Here is a 20,963-nt window from a genome sequence, read left to right on the forward strand (position 1 = left end):
CAAATTCTAGCTCTGCAGTGTTTTTAGCACCATATCAGTAAGTTGAGATAAATCAAGTTCCGGTTTCCTCTAAGAAGTCTGACATCAGACCCAGAATTCTGAAGTTGTTTTCATAAAATCACAGAAGTCGAAGAAACCATTTAGATTTATAATCGAGGTCCCTGCTCTATGCAGACATCCAAATTAAAATATCCCCAAGAGATGGCAGTCTAGCCTTTGTTTGAAAAATTAATGAAGAACAGTCCATTTCTCCAGTTAATTGGTTCCATTGTCATTATGCTCTTACTGTCACAGATGCCTCATGTGCATGAATTGGCAGCATTAACAGTATATATAGAATTACTCTAACAAAATCTCTTAGCTGAAAATTAAAAAAAAACTTTGGAACAGTAAAAGTTATAACATGCATAATTAGTTCAGAATCCACTAGAACATTTCTGACAGATCCAACTTCTGTTTAGAGACCTCCAAACATTTTATAACAAGATATAACTTATCTTTAGGTTAACTTCATCTATATCTTCTATAACAGGGATTTTCAAACTTGGCAATTTTAAGACTTGTGGACTTCAACTCCCAGAATTCCGCAGACAGGAATTCTGGGAGTCAAAGTCCACTTTACTTTACTTTATTACCATTGTACGTATATACACAGTATACACATACAACGACATTCACATAACACCCAGAGACCAGGCCCAACACACATAACAATCCCCAAACACTCCCCCCACCCACCAAAAAATTCCCCACCCCTAAACCACCCAAGCATCCACACAACAGACCAAGTAGTGCTGTCCAATAGTTCACTGATGGTGGCCCTTTAGTTCATTGTTGAGTGCAATTATAGCTCTGGGATAAAAGCTATTCAGAAGACGTGCGGTCCTAGTTTTAATTGTTCTGTATCTTCTGCCAGAAGGCAACAGTCTAAAAAGATTGTAAGCAAGATGGGAAGAGTCTCTGAGAATGTTATGCAACTTCCTCAAACAGCGAGATGCGAAGATGTCATCCAGGGCTGGTAGCTGGAGCCTGGTGATATTCTGGGAAGTTTTAATGATTCTCTGTAGAGATTTTTTGTCCGCTGCAGAGCTGGTCCCATACCATGCAAGAATGGCGTATGTCGGGACATTCTCAATAGTGCTGTGATAGTAGGACAGAAGTAGATGCTGAGATAGATTTATCTTCCTTAGCATTCTCAGGAAGCACAGCCTCTTCTGTGTCTTCTTCACAAGCATGTTAGCATTCATGGCCCATGAGAGGTCCTCTGAGATATAAATGCTCAGAAATTTAAAACTACCAACCCTCTCCACCTCCTCGCCATTTATGTACAATGGTAAATGTACATCTCTCTTCCTCCTGAAGTCAATTATAAGTTATTTAGTTTTTGTGTGTGTTAAGTGTAGGATTAAAAGTTGCCAAGTCTTAAAGTTGCCAAATTTGGACACCTCTACTCTATAGTTAGGGAACCTTCAGCTATATGATTCAAAGCCATAAGAACTATATGTTCAGTTAAAGGACTTAGCAAAATTTGCTACGGCTTGATTGTCTGTTTTTGTCAAAGGAAAGAAAAGGAAACATTCTGCAACCTCTAGCCTATTTCATGAAACATACAAAACCTCAAATATTTGTTTAATCAAGAAAAGAAGCAAAATACTGTATAAATACAGACCTGATCCCGTTGCCAGATTCGTTTGTAAACATATTCTGGGAAAGGGTCACAAGGAACGTATCTCCCCTCTCCTGCTTTGATATGAAAGTTTCCACTTTGAAAAGCCACCTTGCCCCGTAAAATTGTCACAAGGGGAACTCCATGGCAGACCATTCCTTCAAATATATTAAAATCAGTGGCCTGATGATGTGTCTTTGCTGAAATGGTCCTGTGTTTGAAAGAAGAATGAAGTGATACAAACTCTTATTTTGGGTCTTCTCTTTTAAGCCAAAATTTAAACCTCCTTAGAACTTTTCAAAGCTCAAAACAAGCAACAACAATAACAACAACAACAACACAGAAGCAATATCAAAAACACTCCATTGGAAATTCCACTGAATTTTATGTAAGTTACAGTTTTCAGACACAATCAATATTGATATTTATATGATTTTTATGTTTTTAATTGTACAGCTCCCAGAGTCAATCTGTGAGATAGGCAGCCTCTAAATTTGATATATTAATAAAAATAAATCAGAAATATTTTCCTACGATGGAGAACTTTTTGAGTATCATGGTTTGGAAGGAAAGAAACTCTGAAATAGTAATGTAGTTCATGGGATCACTGAAAATATTCAGATGGAAAAACTTCGACACACTTAAAAAGGGCCTGAAAAATGGCTAAGGAACTGTTTGTCTGGAGCTCCTTAAATCAATGTTGGCGGAACTACGTAAGTAAGAGTGAAGAAAGCTGATAGGGAGAATAAAGATACGGGGAAGGCACAGACTGATTGAACTACCAATAAATTACTCAACATAGAACAATACAGACAGTGAATGAGAAGGTACTCAATGTGTAAAGGAGTGCAAATAGGTTTCCTATAACTCCTATTGCAAACACCACTTGGAAAATTTCAGCTTTGTATTTTCCATTCAAATATTTTTCACTTCAAGTTTATCTCATAGAATTCCATAAGACATTTTGAAAATGCTTTCTGGCTGTGCTTATGGGGATCTTCAACTCAGTGCATGCTTATGGGCAGGGACGTGCGGTCAGGGGAGGCAGGGGAGGCAGAGCCTCACCGCTCTCATCATGAAAAGAAAAAAAAAGGGAAAAGGGAAAAGGCACACGTGGTCCGATTCCCTGCCTTCCTGAGTCAACATGAAGGGGACCACGGAGCGCGCTCCGCCAGCTCGTGCTCCGCGGTCCCCTTCATGTTGACTCAGGAAGGCAGGGAATGGGACCACGTGTGCAGGAGGCTGAGACTGCCTCAGCCTCCTGCACACGTGGTCCCATTCCCCGCCTTCCTGATGATGTCACCAGCCTCACCAGCCATAAACCTCACTGCACGTCACTGCTTATGGATTGGTTTCAACCTAAGTTATGTTGTGACTGAGGCATGCAAAACATTAATCACGTGGCCCTGCTTGTTTGATCATTCTGAATATATTTTGAGCTAGGATTACTTCCTCAATGGTTGAAACAACCATCTCAAACTTAGAAAACTTCAAAATTTGAATACTTTTTTTTTTTTTGCTCATCTGTGTTCGCAGTGGAAAGAAATAATTGAAACGTCTTTGTAAGTTGCTTTGATATCTTAGAAAAAAGACCATAAAATGCAATTCGTCTTCATAATAACACATAGCTAAAATCAACAAACATTAAATGTGGCATAAATCCATGATCCCACAGTAAACAGTTCTAAAATATTGAAGTGTTACTGTAAATAAATCAGGGGGGGGGGAAAGAACTCATCTAGGACAATACCAGGTGCTCTAACTCACTCATGTCCTTCAAGTTAGGTAAAGAAAGGTTTTGACATAAAATCATAGCATTGGAAAGGGCAATTAAGGCCACTGGTTCAATTCTCTGCTCACTACAGGATCAGAACATCTTGAACAGATGGATGCCTAATCTCCACTTCAAAGTTAGCATCTTTGCAACAAACCAGACAGGTATATTGGTATATAAGAAGGGATTGTACATAGGTGTAGGGACATAGTGGCTCAATGGCTAAGATGCTGAGCTTGTCGATCAGAACGTTTGGCGGTTGAAATCCCTAGCGCCGCATAACAGAGTGAGCTTCTGCTACTTGTCTCAGCTTCTGCCAACCTAGCAGTTCAAAAGCATGTAAAAATGCAAGTAGAAAAATAGGAACTACCTTTGGTGGGAAGGTAACAGCATTCTGTGCACCTTCGGCATTTAATCATGCTGGCCACATGACCACGGAGACACCTTCGCACAGCACTGGCTTTTTGGCTTAGAAAAACACTGCCCCCTAGAGTCAGGAACGATTAGAACATATGTGCGAGAGGAACCTTTACCTTTACATTACATAGGTGTAATAGTCTACAGGTGTATCCTTTTTTTCTCATGACACCTATTTTAATTTATCCTGCCATAGTGTTGTCCTTCAGAAATCTGTACCCTCACTGTTTCAAATACAAATTCTTCATACAAATGCAGCTTCCTAACCCTGTTGAGTACAATATAATTCAAAGTGGTATTCTCAGTTTCATGAAGGAACAATGGCTTACATAAGAAGGGAAAATCCAGGTTTAGGAGTTTTGGAGGAACTGAGACCCAACCAGCACAGGTAACTCAGTGCATGATCAGCTTGTTAAATGAAGTAGAAAGTGCAAACTTCCCAAGATGAGGGTAGGGGGCATAAAGTATGCCCAAAATGAGGGTGAGGAATAAACATTGTCTCCAAGATCTTTGCTTCTCACAAAGGATAATGATAACCAGGTTTCTTTTTTTTCTTTAACAGCATTATCAAACATGCAGGAATTTTTTAAAAAATACTTGCTTCAACCTGCCCATATTTGCAGACCGAAAAAAATGGATAAAGCCCAAAGCCAGAAACCATGGATTATGCAAATGCTGGTTTTCTAACATCTACTCCTTATTTTTTCCATAATTGCCAGTTACGCTTCATCTTATGTTGGAAACACAGCAGATGTCAGCCATTTAGGAAGGCCTCAAAGGCTTCATTGTTCCCTCAGGCATTATTGCTAGGACATTGGAGAAGCGTGTCCCTTGCACGCCAACTGTGTCTTTTGCGGTTGTTTCTATTTTTTTTTGTATTGTAAATGTGCTTTTGTTGTTTGCCACCAAGAGTTGCACTCGTATTAGTTGAGGTGCATATATAAATCTGTAAAATAAATTTAATAAATAAATGTACCTTCAAATCAAACACTGCATTTTGTTCTGACCTACGCGTCCCAAGAGCATGAAGCAAACTCCTTGTCCCAACAAAAAACCCTTTTATTAATTTACTGTGAATTCTGCTCATTCGCATCCAGCAAAGTCTTTCAAGGGAGGATTTACAGTCACAGACCTTATCTGGCTTGGAGAGCTGCCAGGCCGATATCTGCAAAACTTGGCAAGGAATCTTGGAAAGTCACAAACCAATTAAGCAAACTAATTGTCTCCTGCAAACTCCACTCCCTTTTGGTCCTCTTTTATTTCCTCTGGGAGGGCCATTCATTGTCCACCTGTGACCTTACTCCCAAGTTGACCCCTGTTCTCCCCAGGCTCCAGGAATGGCCCATATTCCTCCCCATCCTCTTCACTGTCTGAATCTGTTCCCAGCTCTGCTGGCTGCTGGTGGGCCATAACACACTTTGGCAAACATCACTACTCAGAACTATACAAGTAGCCCTCGATTTAGAACTGATCACTTAGTATCCATTCAAAGTTACAACGGACCTCCCCTGCGCCAAAAAAGATATTTACAACCAGGTTCCCAAATTCTGACAGCCAGGCTTCCCCTCAGTCATGTGACTGCATTTTGGCCACTCGGCAACCAATCCTCATTTACTTCCGTTTGCAGAGTCTCATGGTCACATGATTGCAATTTACGACATTTTTGCTGAAAACCAGCATCTACAGTTACTGGCAAAAATGCTCTGTGGCAAACATTTCGCTTAATGTCCACAACTTGGCTTAATGAGTGCCGCATTTGCCATGTTTGCTTAACAAACACCACAAAAAATGGTTATAAGATTGGGTTGGTCACAGGATGACCTGCTTAACGACTGTCACAACTTATGACCATAATTAGTAAAGGTAAAGGTTCCCTTCGCACATATGTGCTAGTCGTTCCTGATTCTAGGAGGTGGTGTTCATCTCTGTTTTAAAGCCGAAGAGCCAGAGGTCTGAAGACGTCTCCGTGATCATGTGGCCGGCATGACTAAACACCGAAGGCGTATGGAATGCTGTTACCTTCCCACCAAAGGTGGTTCCTATTTTTAAACTTGCATTTTTACATGCTTTCGAACTGCTAGGTTGGCAGAAGCTGGGACAAGTAACAGGAGCTAGGGATTCAAACTGCTGAATTGCTGACTTTTCTGATCGACAAGCTCAGCGTCTTAATCATTGAGACACTACATCCCTATGACTGTAATTAACAAGCTCAATTAGAATCATAAGTTGAGGACAATCCGTAGATTCTATTGCCTGAGATTTCCCTGCTGTAGCGAGATGTAGTGTAGATTTAAAATTATAGCAATGCAATACATTATTTCCAAATTAACATCTCAGTCTATAAATTAACTCTGAAAGTTTTAGGCCACTCTGTGTTCTCTTTCCTTTGGTGATACCTTCCCCCCTTCAAACGGTAATGCAGGAGTAGAAACTCTTTTTATAGGAGATGATCCTAATTTCACAAACAATCAGCATTCAGGGTCAGAGTCATCTCTTGGAACACCACTTATAGACTCCTTCAGGCCTAAAGAGGTAAAAGAACATGAACAGTCTCCTCTTATATCCATCAAAGCTGACAGCGGTTCCAAGCCAGCTCAATAAAATGAAGCAAAACAAAACAAATAAAAAATGCAGTAGTTCTAAAATGCAATTTCCCTGAGCAAAACTAATTTACTCTCAGCACCACAAACTTGCCCAGATCAAACAGGGCGCTGTCGAAGGCAAGCTGAAGGTCACAGTAATATTAACTTTACAAACTGTTACTAGAATCCTAAGATTTGCAATCTGGAACCAGAGACAAAATACAGGAACAGAAACATGACACAAAACAGAAAATTCAGGGCTTTTTGGTGCAGCAGGTGAAGTCAGACACACCTCCCCAATTCACTGAAATGATAACATTTATATGCTAATACACACCTGTACTGGAGAAGACTCCTGCGAGTCCCTTGGACTACAAGGCGATCAAATCGGTCACTCCTAGAGGAGATCAACCCTGACTGCTCTTTAGAAGGCCAGATCCTGAAGATGAAACTCAAATACTTTGGCCACCTAATGAGAAGGAAGGACTCACTGGAGAAGAGTCTAATGCTGGGAATGATTGAGGGCAAAAGAAGAAGGGGACGACAGAGAATGAGGTGGCTGGATGGAGTCACCAAAGCAGTTGGCGTGAGCTTAAATGGATTCCAGAGGATGGTAGAGGACAGGAAGGCCTGGAGGAATGTTGTACATGAAGTCGTGATGGGTTGGATACGACTTCGCAACTAACAACAACACAGACCTGTTATTTGGGCTGAAGATCAAGGATTCAAATAGCCCAGTTCAGAAAAGTAGAAGTTGCATTTGTTTTACCATGCTTAACCATCTTACCAAGCTACCACCTCTTTAATGCTACACCTTGTATCTTGCCGATTCTAATCATACCCTCCAGAGAGACCCTTGAGATTCTGTCTTAATACTCATTCACGCTCTGTAAGATATTTAGCAGCAGATTAAATAGCCACAACCTTTGGGCATGGCGTACCTTCTCTACCCAGCAAACCCACATTCCCAGAACACAAATTTATGCAACATTTTCCTTTTGAAAATGTATCTGAGCCTGGAATTACAGTCATAAGTTATAGCCAAAGCATTTGGACTTACAAAGCATTTAGCCCCATAGCACTTTACAGCACTCTCTGGGCAGTTTACAACGTAAGTATTATTTGCATATTGCCCCCAAACTGGCTCCTTATTTTACCGACCTCAGATGGATGGAAGGCTAAGTCAACCTTGAGCCCCATCAAACCGAACTCTAGGCTGTGGGTAGAGTTTGCCTGCAATACTGCATTCTATCCAATGTGCCAGCTATAATGCCATCTGTTGTGGCCCGGACAGTAAGGAAGTTGGGGAGAAACATGGACCAGTCGTGGAGTATGGGAAAGCTCTGGTGAGTGCTCTGCGTCAGAGGCAGAGAGGGGGCCAGAGCTGTCCGACAGTTATCAGCTGCCTTCAGAGTCAGACATCACTGAGGCAGACGAACATCAGGAGCCTGTTCCCAATGTGTGCATGCGCAGAGCTGCCAGATGAAGGGAACAGCTAAAGAACAGGGGTCGACTTGAGGAGTAAGGCCACATGTGGATGGTGAATGGCCCCTCCCAGAAGAAATAAAAGAGGAGCGAAGGGGAAGTGGAGTTTGCAAGAGAACATTAGTTTGCTTAATTAGTTTGTGATTCTCCGAGACTCCTTGCCAAGTTTTGCAGATATCGGCCTGTCAGCTCTCCAAGCCAGATAAGGTCTGTGACTGTAAATCCTCCCTTGAAAGACTTTGTTGGATGTGAATGTTTTGTTCTGATCACTAAATTGATGCCATGGCATTAAGTAAATATGATATTCACTAAGCAAACCCATTTTAGCCAATGGGTGCTTTTTGTGGGAAACTGGAAGTAAATACCAGTTTGGGGTAAAAAACATAATAAATGACCACAGGATGCTGCAAATGGCCATAAATGTGGGCTGGTTTCCAAGTACTCAAAATGTGATCATGTGGCTGTAGTTGGGGGTAGGGGAGGAAGCTGGTATAACTTTGAAACCAAATTGTAAGTAGCTCTGGGGAGGTCTGTCATAACTTCGAATGGTTGCTAAACAGCTAGTCATAAGTGAAGGACTACCTGTAATAAATCAGGGGCATCTTCAGGATGAATTAAAAAAGCAAGATGGTAGCACATGTAAAAATATAGGATGTAACTGAAGACAAATGGCAAACAATTATTTTAATTTATCCAGGTTATACATTTACAACAGTAAATTAAAAATAAATGAAATACATCCAGTTTTGTTCCATCTATAACACTGAAGTATATCTATCTGCTGTGAATGATACCATTTGGTATTCAGCATATATTTGGTATGCCTTTTATGATGGATTTCCTTTCGTAACAACTTTTTATTATTTTTCAATCACTTTTCCACTTATCGTTAAAATAGATTTCCAGCAAGCACTGAAATCAAATCAAAATAGTACTTTAACATCATCATGCTTTTTAGTATTAGAAATCACTTTTTAAAAGTTAAAGGGCAAGTTCATCATATTAAGCATGTCATTTTTGTTTTATGCTGTCACAGAAGTAAAAATAATGATGTTTAAAAAGAAGATAGCCTGGAAAGTAGGTTATTCAGAACTAAAAGTTAATAAAAGAATTTTATAAAATATTGTATGATGATAGGGTCCACTAAGCAATTTATGTTAAATTGTAACAGCAGGAAAATGCTTTGCCATTGTCTTGCGCGGTAATGTTTTGTCTATCTTGCGATCCCAGAACTCTCTAATACTGTGATTTAAAACTAAGTAATAATAATAACCAAGCCCAACCACAATTAATTTTTGACTGCAGATAAAATCGGCTTGATTTGTCACCTGTTGTCTGGCACATGATCTCAAAATCCAGTTCTTCAAAAAAAAAAGTAAAGAAAATAGGGGGGAACATGTCTTGCAGGATCCAATCTGAGTCAGTCACTGGGACCAGAAGTTTAGCCTTCTGAGTTGGTGCTGATGACTGACCCAGGTTGGATCCTGCAACATTATCCTGGGAGCATGTACATTTGCCTTCATTTGTGTAAACTACTGTTCTCCAAGATGAAGCTCTACAGATGCCCTAGACCTCATCCCTAATGTTTATGCTTGCTGTAAATATGAGAGTTAGACTGCCTGATCTTGAAGGTGCCCAGTTGGAGGAGGCTGGGTGACTATGACTATGAAATTTATCCAGGCTGCTTGCTGTTGTCACAACAGTGAATAATGCTAGAATTTAAGGAGGGAAGTATAATTATCTGCTATATCCTCAGGGAAGAGAGCACTGGCATTTTAAATTTATAGATTCAGAAAGGATATAAAATGAGTCTGAAAAACAAATAAACCTTGAGTGCATTGTTGAAAAGTTGGAATGATTAAACTACTTTGACTTTACAAGTTGATTCTGGGAAATAAAACAGGATTTATAGATTTATTTACAGTATGCCTAGATAAATAGCTAAGGCATTATGTTAGCCCTCTTCAGTCTGGTGCCCTCCTGTTGTATTGAGTCAATGACTCTCAGACTGTCTTAGTATGGCCTGTGTGCAGTGACGTGCGGTGAGGTTTATGACTGGTGAGGCACTGACACAGTGCTGGGTTTCAAATATTTTTAGACTTGTGGACTTCAATTCCCAGAATTCCACAGCCAGGCATGCTCAGTTCCAATTTAAAGCGACAGCATTTGTTTTTCTCTTTTGCTCCTTTCTTTTTCTTTTTCTTCTCCTTCCCCTCCTTCCTCCCTCTCTCCCTTCCTCCCCCTCTCTCAAACACACACACACACAGACACACACACAGAAGTTGGATTGGACTATCTCTCCTACCCCTTCCCTCTCTCACTCACTCTCAAACAAACCCCCCCACACACAAAAGTTGGATTGGATATCTTTTCCAGTGGCTTGGAAGCAGCTCCTCTGCCATCCCCCCCCCCCATTTCCCTGCTGCCTTTCCCAAACACCTCCACCATTGCAAATGCAGCCTGCTGTCTGGGTGGGAAATGCCTGGAACACAATAAAGCCCACCCACCACCTCCTGCTGGCAGGCTGGGGTGAGAGGAGAGGCAGAGAAGCCGGAGGGGAGCCGAGCCAAGCCTTCCAAAAGAAAGAGGCTGGGGGGAAGTGTGTGTACTACAGCATGGCTCTTTGCCTGGCTTCCTGCCTCCTCCTGTGGTCTCCTCAGTGCTCACTTGTGCTCTCCCTCCCCAAGTGTAGTTTGATTGCAGGTGGAGCCACGTTGCCTTTTCAAACTTGTAATCACTGAAGCTGGGCTAGATTTTTATATAGTTTTATCCAGCTGTGTGTGTGTGAGAGAGAAATGAATGGGGGCCTGGGGAGGAAGTCACTACACTTGGGGAGGGAGAGCACCAGTGAGGTTAAGCAGAGTCATCCACGGTGAGGCAGCAACTAGCTCAGCTTTTTCCTTTTACTTTTTTTTTCATGATGAGAGTGGTGAGGCTGTGCCTCACTTGCCTCACCTGACTGCACGTCACTGCCTGTGTGTCATGAGTCCTTTCAATGCAGAACTGAGGCTATGCCTCAGACTTTCTCAACCTACTCTACTCAGAAAGGCTTACAAAATTCCCTAACCAGTATGACTGGGGAATTCCAGACTTTTCAACTGCAATACAGACAGGTTGCATCAGGTTCAGAGGTGGGTTCCTACCGGTTCAGACCGGTTCAGCTGAATAGGTAGTAACTCGGCCGGACATGCGCTTGAACAGGTTCTATCCTCAGCGGTGCCATATTGATTTTCTGTTCTGTACATGCGCAGAACAATCTTCATTGAGAAAAAATAGAATTTCCCCCTTTTTAATGTGCGCATGCACAGACCTTTTTAGTTGCAAATGTGCAGGTGCACAGAGCGATAGTAATGCTGACAGGAACCCACTCCTGATCAGGTGGAGAAAGGGTTACATAACTTATATGTTTTCAAGAAACATTTTCCTCTAGGTTTGGTATTTGGGATCTGTTGCCTGGAATTGGCAGAGATTGAACACAGGATCTTGTATACAAATCAAGTTTACATCATTTTCTTTGACTTCCTGGATTATTACTCAAAGTTGCAAAACAGTTGTGTCAATAGCTTGTAGTTTCACTTGGTATGTGTCATCCCCCACCTGATGTCCTCCAGATATATTGGATTTCAACTACCATAAACCCCAACAATATAGCTGGAATGCAACAGACTGCAGCCATTGTTTAACTTAATGTAATGTGTTCAATTTATATACCTGCCCATCTCAATCAGTGTCTCCGAGAGGCTTACAATTAAAAATATACAATACAATTAAAACAATAGGAACATTTTAAAATAGTAAAACAATAAAAACTAAATGAAATATTCAGCGCCCCCCCAAAAGAAATGTGTATTTCATTTATTAATCAATTATATAACAGCTCAACTCGCTCCATACAGTTGCCCCGACTGTACCCCAAATTATGAGACTACATGGTCATAAAAAGGGAGTTTTATGTAAGGGAATTGCTATTTTCCTATATGATTAGTGGTTCAAACAGATTTCTTTAAAAAAAAAAAAGTTCCTACTAGACATAGATGCGCTGAGCCCAGGACCAACTATCTTACGAATAGTCCAAATCAAATGTCTTCTGTTCACTAGAATTTATTTCTTAAAGATTATTCTTCCTTTACCCAGAGATACGATGGACGAATGGATAGGTCAGACCTTACCTTGTAGCTTTGGGGTCCCAAATGACGATGTCAGCATCAGAGCCCACGGCTATTCTTCCCTTCTTTGGGTATATGTTGAAGATTTTAGCTGCATTTGTGCTAGTAACTGCTACAAATCTGTTTTCATCCATTTTGCCACTATGCTGCAAAACAGAGCGGGTGGATTCTTAATAAAAACATACGAAGAAGGCAAAGTATTCATAAGCTTAGTGCGGGCGAACCCCATTTTGTCATTGGATATGAGATGGGCGGCAAAAAAAAGTTATACAGGTAGTCCTCGAGTTACAACCACAATTGAGCCCAAAATTTCTGTTGCTAAGTGAAAATTCGTCAAGTGAACTTTGCCCCATTTTACGACCTTTCTTGCCACAGTTAAATGAATCAGGCTTCCCCTTGACTTTGCTTGATTCTACTGAGCAAATGGAGCATCGCAGAGGCTTGCAGAAGTGTCACTGACAGGAACAACGCATGCACGCATTACACATGTGTGCATGAGTGCTGCGCGCATCCATGTGGCCAACACAAGGCACATTCCAACCATACCAGTTGGAACGGGATCCAGAACCCACCACTGGTAAGTTCCTACCGGTTCCGACCGGTTCTGCTGTGTGGTTCAGTAGTGATTTGGCAGCCTGGGTTGCTGGAACTGGCAGTGACCCAGGCCTGCCACGCCCCCAAACCAGTTCTCCCGGTGCCGCCATAGGTGCCGCCATTTTGTTTTTTGCTTCTGCGCATGAGCAGAGCAATTTTTATTGCACTGCGCATCAAGCGTGTGCAGCATGGCCTCGAGTGAACCGGCAGTAGTGACTGCCATAACCCACCCCTGGCCCAGATCCTTGAATTTAGGTAAAACTTACTCCACCCCCCCAACAATGGGGCTCAAATAAAATTCTAATGTTCTTTCCAGGCAGCTAATTCTACAAATTTACCTTCCATAGTCTGGATCATTTCCAGGTGCTATCCAGTATCAAGAGCAACCCAAAGCAATTTATATAGTCAAATCAGAAATATTACTAAAATAAGTACAGTAACAAGACTTCTAGCTTCCAGGAAAGAGAAATCAATGACAATTTATCTATTCAAGCCATACCTTTGAAAGAATTTAGTTCAGATCAGAAAGCTAGAGAAAGGAGCAACCATTTTGAGAGTGCATGCGTTATTGTGCATGCTTTAGATTTAAAGATACTTTAGATGCTCAAAATATTTTAGTGTCCACAGAGGGTGCTCATGAAGCCCCTTTCTGCAGCTCTGAGGTTAAGTATGTGTGCTGAGCTTCACTGTAGCTGAAATGGTGAGCATGCAATTCTAGGGAAAGACGTAGCTGCTTTAATGAGAACTCTTTGTTCTTTGTTTTCACCATTGTAGAAGAGAATGAATTGAAATTCCACTTACTACTCCTTTTTCCCAGATGACAGACATCCTGTCTTCCACTCCATTCACTCCATATGGGATCTTTGTGAAATTATTTTTCCCCACAGCCTTCTGGCAGATATCATATGTACAGTTATCTGTTCCTGTCAGAGTCAAGTCACCACTTAAAAAAAAAAGGTAAAAGAAATGCTACTGTTGAGGTGGCATGAAGGACAAGATAATTTTATATGCTCCAACCAACCTTCCATTTCAGAATTATACACCCTACTTGCTTCATTGTTTAAATCTTAAAAAAACATTAAAGTGAAAAGAAATTTGCTGAAAAAATGGTAAGGAAAGAAAAAAGAATGAATCGCCTATAAATAAATCATATCACCTTCAGGTAAAACCAATACAACTCTAGTGAATGCTGACATTTGTGAAGATAATAGCTTGTATTCGACCATAACTCCAAATTAGATGGGACAATGTCATAAGAGCAGTGAAAATAGAGCAAGGCAGATGTTCTGTTCAACCACATCAGGAAGCTCCTAAGATCTTGATAGCCCCCATACATTGCTTCCCAAAGATGGCTCAGTGGCTAAGATACTGAGCTTGTTGATCAGAAGGTTGGCAGTTCAGCGGTTCGAATCCCTAGCGGTTCAAATCTCTAATGGAATGAGCTCCTGTTACTTGTCCCCGCTTCTGCCAATCTAGCAGTTTGAAAGCACGTAAAAAATGCAAGTAGAAAAATAGGAACCACCTTTGGTGGGAAGATAACAGTGTTCCGTGCACCTTGGGCATTTAGTCATGCTGGACACATGACCACGGAGACGTCTTCGGACAGTGCTGGCTTTTTGGCTTTGAAACGGAACTGAGCACTGCCGGGAAGTCGGGAACGGCTAGCATCTATATGCAAGGGGAACCATTACCTTTTCCTAAAGAGGATATTGCTCCCTAGTGATATTAGGATCATTATTCTACTGTAGATTCTGGAAATACAGGTAGTCCTTAATTTACAACAGTTCATTTAGTGTTCAAAGTTACAATGACGCTGAAAAAAACACTCACTTAGGACCATTTTCACACGACCATTGCAACATTCCTATAGTCAGGTGATCAAAATTCAGGCGCTTGGCAAGCGAGTCGTATTTATGATGGCTGCAGTGCGCTGGGGTCATGTGATCCCTTTTTGTGACCTTCTGGCAAGCAAAGTCAGATTCACTTTGCAACGGTGTTAACAATTTAATGGTTGCAGTGATTCACTTAAGAACTGTGGCAAGAAAAGTCATCAAATGGGGCAAAACTCATTGATTGAACTGGCTCGCTTAGCGATGTAAATTTGGGTCTCAGTTGTGGTCATCAGTTGAGGATTACCTGTACTATTTTGATGGGTTGAGGAGCAGGCTTAAATTCCTTTCATTAACTAATTAAAGGAAACTTAGAATGCTGCAGTATGAAGAGTATCAGTGCCTTGGAGCCACATAATCCTTTCAGGAAATAGAAATGGTAGGTGGCTGCATTCCAAAGCTTTCTTTGGAAGCATTCCAAATATTTAGAAATTGACCAAGACAAGCTGGGCAAATTAGGAGGATAGTGGAGTTGGGCTAGAAGAGAAGGATGAAGAAAGCAACCTATTGAAATTGGCTCCTAGTAAACAGAGATTAAAAGGGACGTGGTGACTCAGTGGCTAAGACGCTGTGCTTGTCGATCCGAAAGGTTGGCAGTTTGGCAGTTCGAATCCCTAGCACCACGTAACGGAGTGAGCTCCCATTACTTGTCCCAGCTTCTGCTAACCTAGCAGTTCGAAAGCATGTAAAAATGCAAGTAGAAAAACTAGGGACCACTTTGGTGAGAAGGTAACAGCGTTCTGTACGCTTTGGCGTTTAGTCATGCTGGCCATATGACCACAGAGACATCTGCAGACAGCACTGGCTCTTCGGCTTTGAAACAGAGATGAGCACTGCCCCCCTAGAGTTGGAACAACTAGCACATATGTGCAAGGGGAACCTTTACCTTTAGATTTAAACAGAGACTTGTTACATTATGGCTATCAAGAGGGCAATAGCTCCCCAAGGGGCTGATGTTGAAAAGCTAAGCAGGCTTAGACCTGGTTATTATTTGCCTGGAATGCCACAAAGAAATACCTGAATTGAGGTTAGATGGAAAGTTGGAAAACATCTCAGGATATAACAGTGGCAAATCATTTGTATAGTTTTGCTAAGTAAACAACATGGATGTGTCTCTAAGGTCAAGCTTGACTCAAAGGACATTTTTCATTTTTAATCTTTGCTACTGGTGAAATTTCCCCTCCAAAATCAGCTATTTTCTGAGAGGGTCTATGACAGACATGGGTTTCTGCTGGTTCAGCCCGGATCAGGCGAACCAGTAGTGGCAGTGGCAGGAGGCTCCGCCCATCCATCCGGATGCTTCTGCACATGTGCAGAAGCGTCACATGATCGAGCAAATGAGCCGGTAGTAAGAAAAACGGAAACCCACAACTGGTCTATGATATCCTCTCAAAATAAGCTACATGACTTATGTTCAATATTTAGCTGTTTCCAAGCAAACTGGGACAACCAAACTGTAAATAACAACCATACGTTTATCAGAATCTTAATTATTTCTCCCAAAAGGAATATTAGAACTCCTCTCCATATTATTTTACATTTTTTCTTCAAAATCCATTGAAACACATTACTGTATTTTGCATTTTTGTTTATGCTGGCTTTAACAGCCACTTGGTTCCATCTATAAAAGGGCTCTTGTGAATGATATGGATAAACCTCCTTACTTTGCTAGAAGTCTCATGAGGAAGTCTGGAGTGGAAGCATCAGGCCTCAATGGGGGAGCCATGACGTGGGCTGCGGCATGAGGCCAGTCCTTATTCCAATAGTGAGTGCCATCTGTAGCAAGGCTTGCAGCTATAGGCTCCCCATACACAACTTTGCCTAGGGAGAGAAGAATGAGGCAAATTAATGGTAAGAAGAACAAGAATAGTTAATACTAACTTGCAATTCCACATCAAAGGATTGGATCAGGTATAATATAGTCAATGCATGTAGCCTAAGTGTAACCATCCCAATTAGTCGATGAGCATATGTTAGGGGGGGGGGACTAATGAAGGAGTGGGCAAGTTGTGGGAACACATGTATACTCCCCCCCCAGCTTTTCTGTGGTCACTGAAGCTTTCTATAAAACCTATTATTTATTGTAAATCATGTCAATAATTGTATGCGCAGACTGGTCTTCCAAGTATGGGTAGACATAAAATCAAAATATATACACATGCATGTTGGAATCAGCAGCAGTGGTAGGATTCAAATAATTTAACAATTGGTTCTCTGCCCTAATGATTTCTTACAACAATCAGTTCACCAAATTGCTTAGAAAGTTAACAACCGTTTCTTCCGAAGTGATGCGAACTAGCTGAATTCTACCACTTAATAAGTCCATGTAGAAAAAATGATACGAGAGGCAAAATTTTGATGATGAAGGCTTAGAAAAGATGATGGGAAGTTAATATTACATTGTGGTTCAGATAATTTAAAAGAAGGATTGATGTCTGTCTTCTTATGCAAAATAAGGAAGAAAAATTACCAGATAGACCAACATTTAGTAGCAAAGTGCCAAGGAATATGATAGACTTTGGCATACTTCTTATTGATCTCTTTCCCTCTCTCCCTCTCACTTTTCTCTGAAGGAAACCCTAATTTCACTCATCTTTAAATTGTCATGGGTGAGAAACAATGCTCAAGGGGTGTTAAATTCAAAGCGCTTAGATCTGGTCCTGGAAACAGCCAAGGAACGGCCCATAGTACCTCTGCCAGTGAAAATAGAGCTTAGAAGTGCCACACACAGCCCCCCCCCCAGCTCAGTTTTCACTCTGACTGCCTCCTGCAACCCTCTGCATGCACCACCCCCTCCCGAGCTCCATTTTCACTCGCACAGCACTTGGGCCATCATAGGTGCCCCTGACGCAAGTGACATTGAGCTGGCCACACCCCTCCCAGATCAAATGCAATCCTGATGCGGCTCTCAATGAAATTGAGTTTGACACCCCTGCTCTACAGGAAAGGTAGTTTTACCTCTACAGAATAATAATAATAATAATAATAATAATAATAATAATAATAATAATAATAATAATAATAATAATAACAACAACAACAGCAACAACCACCACCACCACCTACTAATATAGAATCAGTAATTGGACTCCAGCATAAACTGTTAATTAGAGGAACTACTGCAATTTACCACTGATTAATTATGATCATTCCCATCCTTCCTTGTCTCCCAAATGATCTTTATATTAATAATTACACATTTTTTAAAAATCTATATTTTTGTTCTAGGTGTTTTTAAGGCTACTGGTTACAACTATGCAATAAGAGATAACATTACATGTTCGTGTGCAGCCCTCTACCATCTGCAGAATCTTTAAATCAATATGGTTGACATATCTCTGCCCATCTATTTTTGACAGGGAGATCCAACAAACAAAATAACCATTGAGGATATAAAGGCAAAAGCTCTGGGGCCGGCTGAAGCTGCTGCTGCTGCTTTATATAGGTTTAGCGGGAAAAATTAAGAGTGTTTACTCAATAGCTGATGCTTATTTAAAAACTTTGTAAACCATGTTTCATATTATTTATCCCAGGGCTGCTTACTATACAAATTGAAGTGAAACAAAACAATAACATGTCTCATAAAAAATAAAACCACAAAAAGAATTTAAATTCAAATTAAAGCAGCCCTTTGAAAACTTGATATTTGAATCCCAAGCTATTGAAAGCTAAGAAAATTGAAGACAATCTATCCAAGAACAGATTTTGCAAAATTGACAGCATAGCTTCCCAAAGAGCCAACTCAGTAAAAAATTGACTGCTATATTTTGAACTGTGATTGTAGCTATGTATTGAACTACAATTGTCATCAAAAACAGCTCTGGATCTACATACAACAGATTACGATGTACAGATTACCGTACTACCATATTGAGGTTACATAGACAATTAGTTGGCAGCAAAAAAAAAAAGCCCCATAGAAAGCTAACCCTTTGTTGTCACTTAGTGATTATTTTTGCCAGATGTTGTACAGGAAAAAAAATAGAACCAGTTTGATCTGGAAGTTAAGGCAGGGAACTGCAAGACTGGGAGTTTTAGTCCCACCTTTGGCATGAAAACCAATTGGGCCAGTCTAGCTTCGAAGAGAAGCCAGTTGGTCAATTCCTATCGCAACTAATAGATCAATACTTTGTTGACTCAAAAAAAGTGGATGCTAGGAAGAAAAAAGGTAGCTACAGGTGAGATTTCATAGAACTTGAAAACCTGAACGTAAGGTTTTATAATTCTTGCCATCTGCAGCTTTTATCCTAAAACAGAGATTCCTCCTATTGTTTCCCATTAGGTGGCTAGTTTAACCATTCCCAAATGATGATAACTGGCAGGGCTACTGAAAATGATTTGAGATGGGTAGGCAATAAGAACAGCATCCAATGGGCTTCCCATGCATCATACCTATAGATAGTAAGGAAAGTGATCTGGATGGAGATGTGCAGAATCATCACCTACACAAAAGGGGCTGAAACATATTTAAAATCCAGAACAGTGAGATAACATTCAGAAGCAATCAATGCAGTCGCCTCCTTAATTCACTGAACTGTTAGATAGAGGAAGAAGAACAACACAATATAGGAGCTGTGGTAGTGCAGTGATTATAATGCAGTATTATTGCAGGCTAACTCTGCCTATTGCCAGGAGTTCAATCTTGACCGACTCATCCATCCTTCCATCCTTCTGTAAAATAAGGAGACAGGTTGTTGGGCGCAATATGCTGACTCTGTAAACCACTTAAAGAGTGCTCTAAAGCACTATGAAGCGGTATATATATAAGTCTAAATGCTACTGCTATAATCAGACTAGCAAGATTCTGTTATTATAGCCAATAAGCATAGTTTTAGCCTTCCTACTCTGGATCATCTAGTGGAGCTGCCAATGCCTGAGGTTATCTGAATCTCAATGTAATTTTTCCTAGAAACTGCAGTAGTGAATGTACTGCACTGAATACAATATGTTTGCAAGTGGCCATAATAAATGCTTAGAAATAGCTGCCGTTTATTGCTTCTTAATGTACAAGTCTGACTCCTCTCAGCCAAATGTGTTTATGTGGTGTCTGCAAAAAACGTGTGATGATGATTGATGATTCACATTAAGTGGAAGGTTGGGAACCATTGGCTTAATTGATTAAAGAGCCCTATAATGTTGACTCCAAAATAAATGAAGTAGAGTAATGACATAATCTCAGGCAAGAAATTATACAAATGTACATTTGTATGATCAGATGAATGTTAAGAGATGTACATTAAATATATTTCACCTGGCAAAAACTCATATATAGCTGAATAGGGGTCAACCTGTCTGGTCCCAGCTCAAAAAAGTTATTTAATAGCAGACATGGTTAAGAGTTGTCTAGTGTGGTCAGACTTAGTCATCTTGAAATCATTCTGGGAAAAGGCAATAACGAATCTTCTTTATGGTTAAGACATTGAAATGTCTATGTGGTCACCACATTATTCACTCTGGTTTTTTATCCATTTGTTAGATCATCTCCCTACAAGGACATTATCTGAAGAAACAGGATCTATAATGTGTAAAAATGATAAAATACACTGAACTAGTCGGTTGGATACCTGTGCTTCGCTACAGAACTATGTCATTGGGCTTGATAAATTGGTGATTAAAGCTTGAACATTAATGAGTAGTTACGATCAGCCTCTCCTCTCCCCTTCTCTCCCTCAGGCTTGCCCCACAGAAGCCTCTTCTATATTATCCCCTTCTCTCCCTCTCAGGTGGGGAGCAGGAGTAGAATGTCTAAATTCCCAGCCCGCAGACCGGATGAGTCACACGCTGGCCATGGCCACACCCAAGTGGCAGTTGAAACAGATTTCTTTTCAAGTAGGAGGGAGGAGTAGAATGTCTAACTCCTTAGTATCAGAGTGATATGTATGTAGTATGTATGTATGTATGTATGTATGTATGTATGTACGTGTGTATATGTGTGTATGTATGTAATTTTTGCAGGTGAGTTCTGTATTACAATGTTTCTCAACCTTGACAAATTTAAGATGTGTGGACTTCACCTCTCAACTCAATACTATGAGTTGAAGGCCACACATCTTAAATTTGCCAGGATTGAGAAAGCCTGAATGTATATATGTACATGATGAAGCACAAACACTCTAATCCTTATAGTTTGGAAGCTTCTGGATAGCCTTGGGAAATTTTGCTCTGACCTACATATTTTAGCTGATTATACAGTTTATTACACTTGATTTGCAAAACACCTCATTTCTCACCAAAGATAGCTATTCCAACTGCAAAATAAATTCATTGCATTGTCAACAGTGACATCTTGTGGACATCTCCAGGACAATGAAACCAGCCTAATAATAAGGGGAAAAGGGACTCAACTCAGCCTTATATTTAGGATAATGAAATATTGATTAATTACAGGGA

At 40.6% G+C, this 20,963-nt stretch overlaps 1 protein-coding gene across 1 annotated transcript in view; it reads right to left on the reverse strand.

The window, feature by feature from the left end:
- The window catches only part of DPYS (dihydropyrimidinase), a 38,580-nt gene that overhangs the window by 3,976 nt on the left and 13,641 nt on the right, over nt 1–20,963 (reverse strand). The window contains exons 5-8 of the mRNA XM_081949953.1: nt 16,238–16,394; nt 13,486–13,627; nt 12,094–12,236; nt 1,670–1,877 (exon numbers count right to left, since the gene is read on the reverse strand). Coding sequence (XP_081806079.1) covers nt 1,670–1,877; nt 12,094–12,236; nt 13,486–13,627; nt 16,238–16,394 — 650 coding nt within the window. The remainder of the gene's footprint in view (nt 1–1,669; nt 1,878–12,093; nt 12,237–13,485; nt 13,628–16,237; nt 16,395–20,963) is intronic.

This window comes from Natrix helvetica (assembly GCF_964273705.1).
Source record: "Natrix helvetica genome assembly, chromosome: 4".
NCBI classification, from domain to species: domain Eukaryota; kingdom Metazoa; phylum Chordata; class Lepidosauria; order Squamata; family Natricidae; genus Natrix; species Natrix helvetica.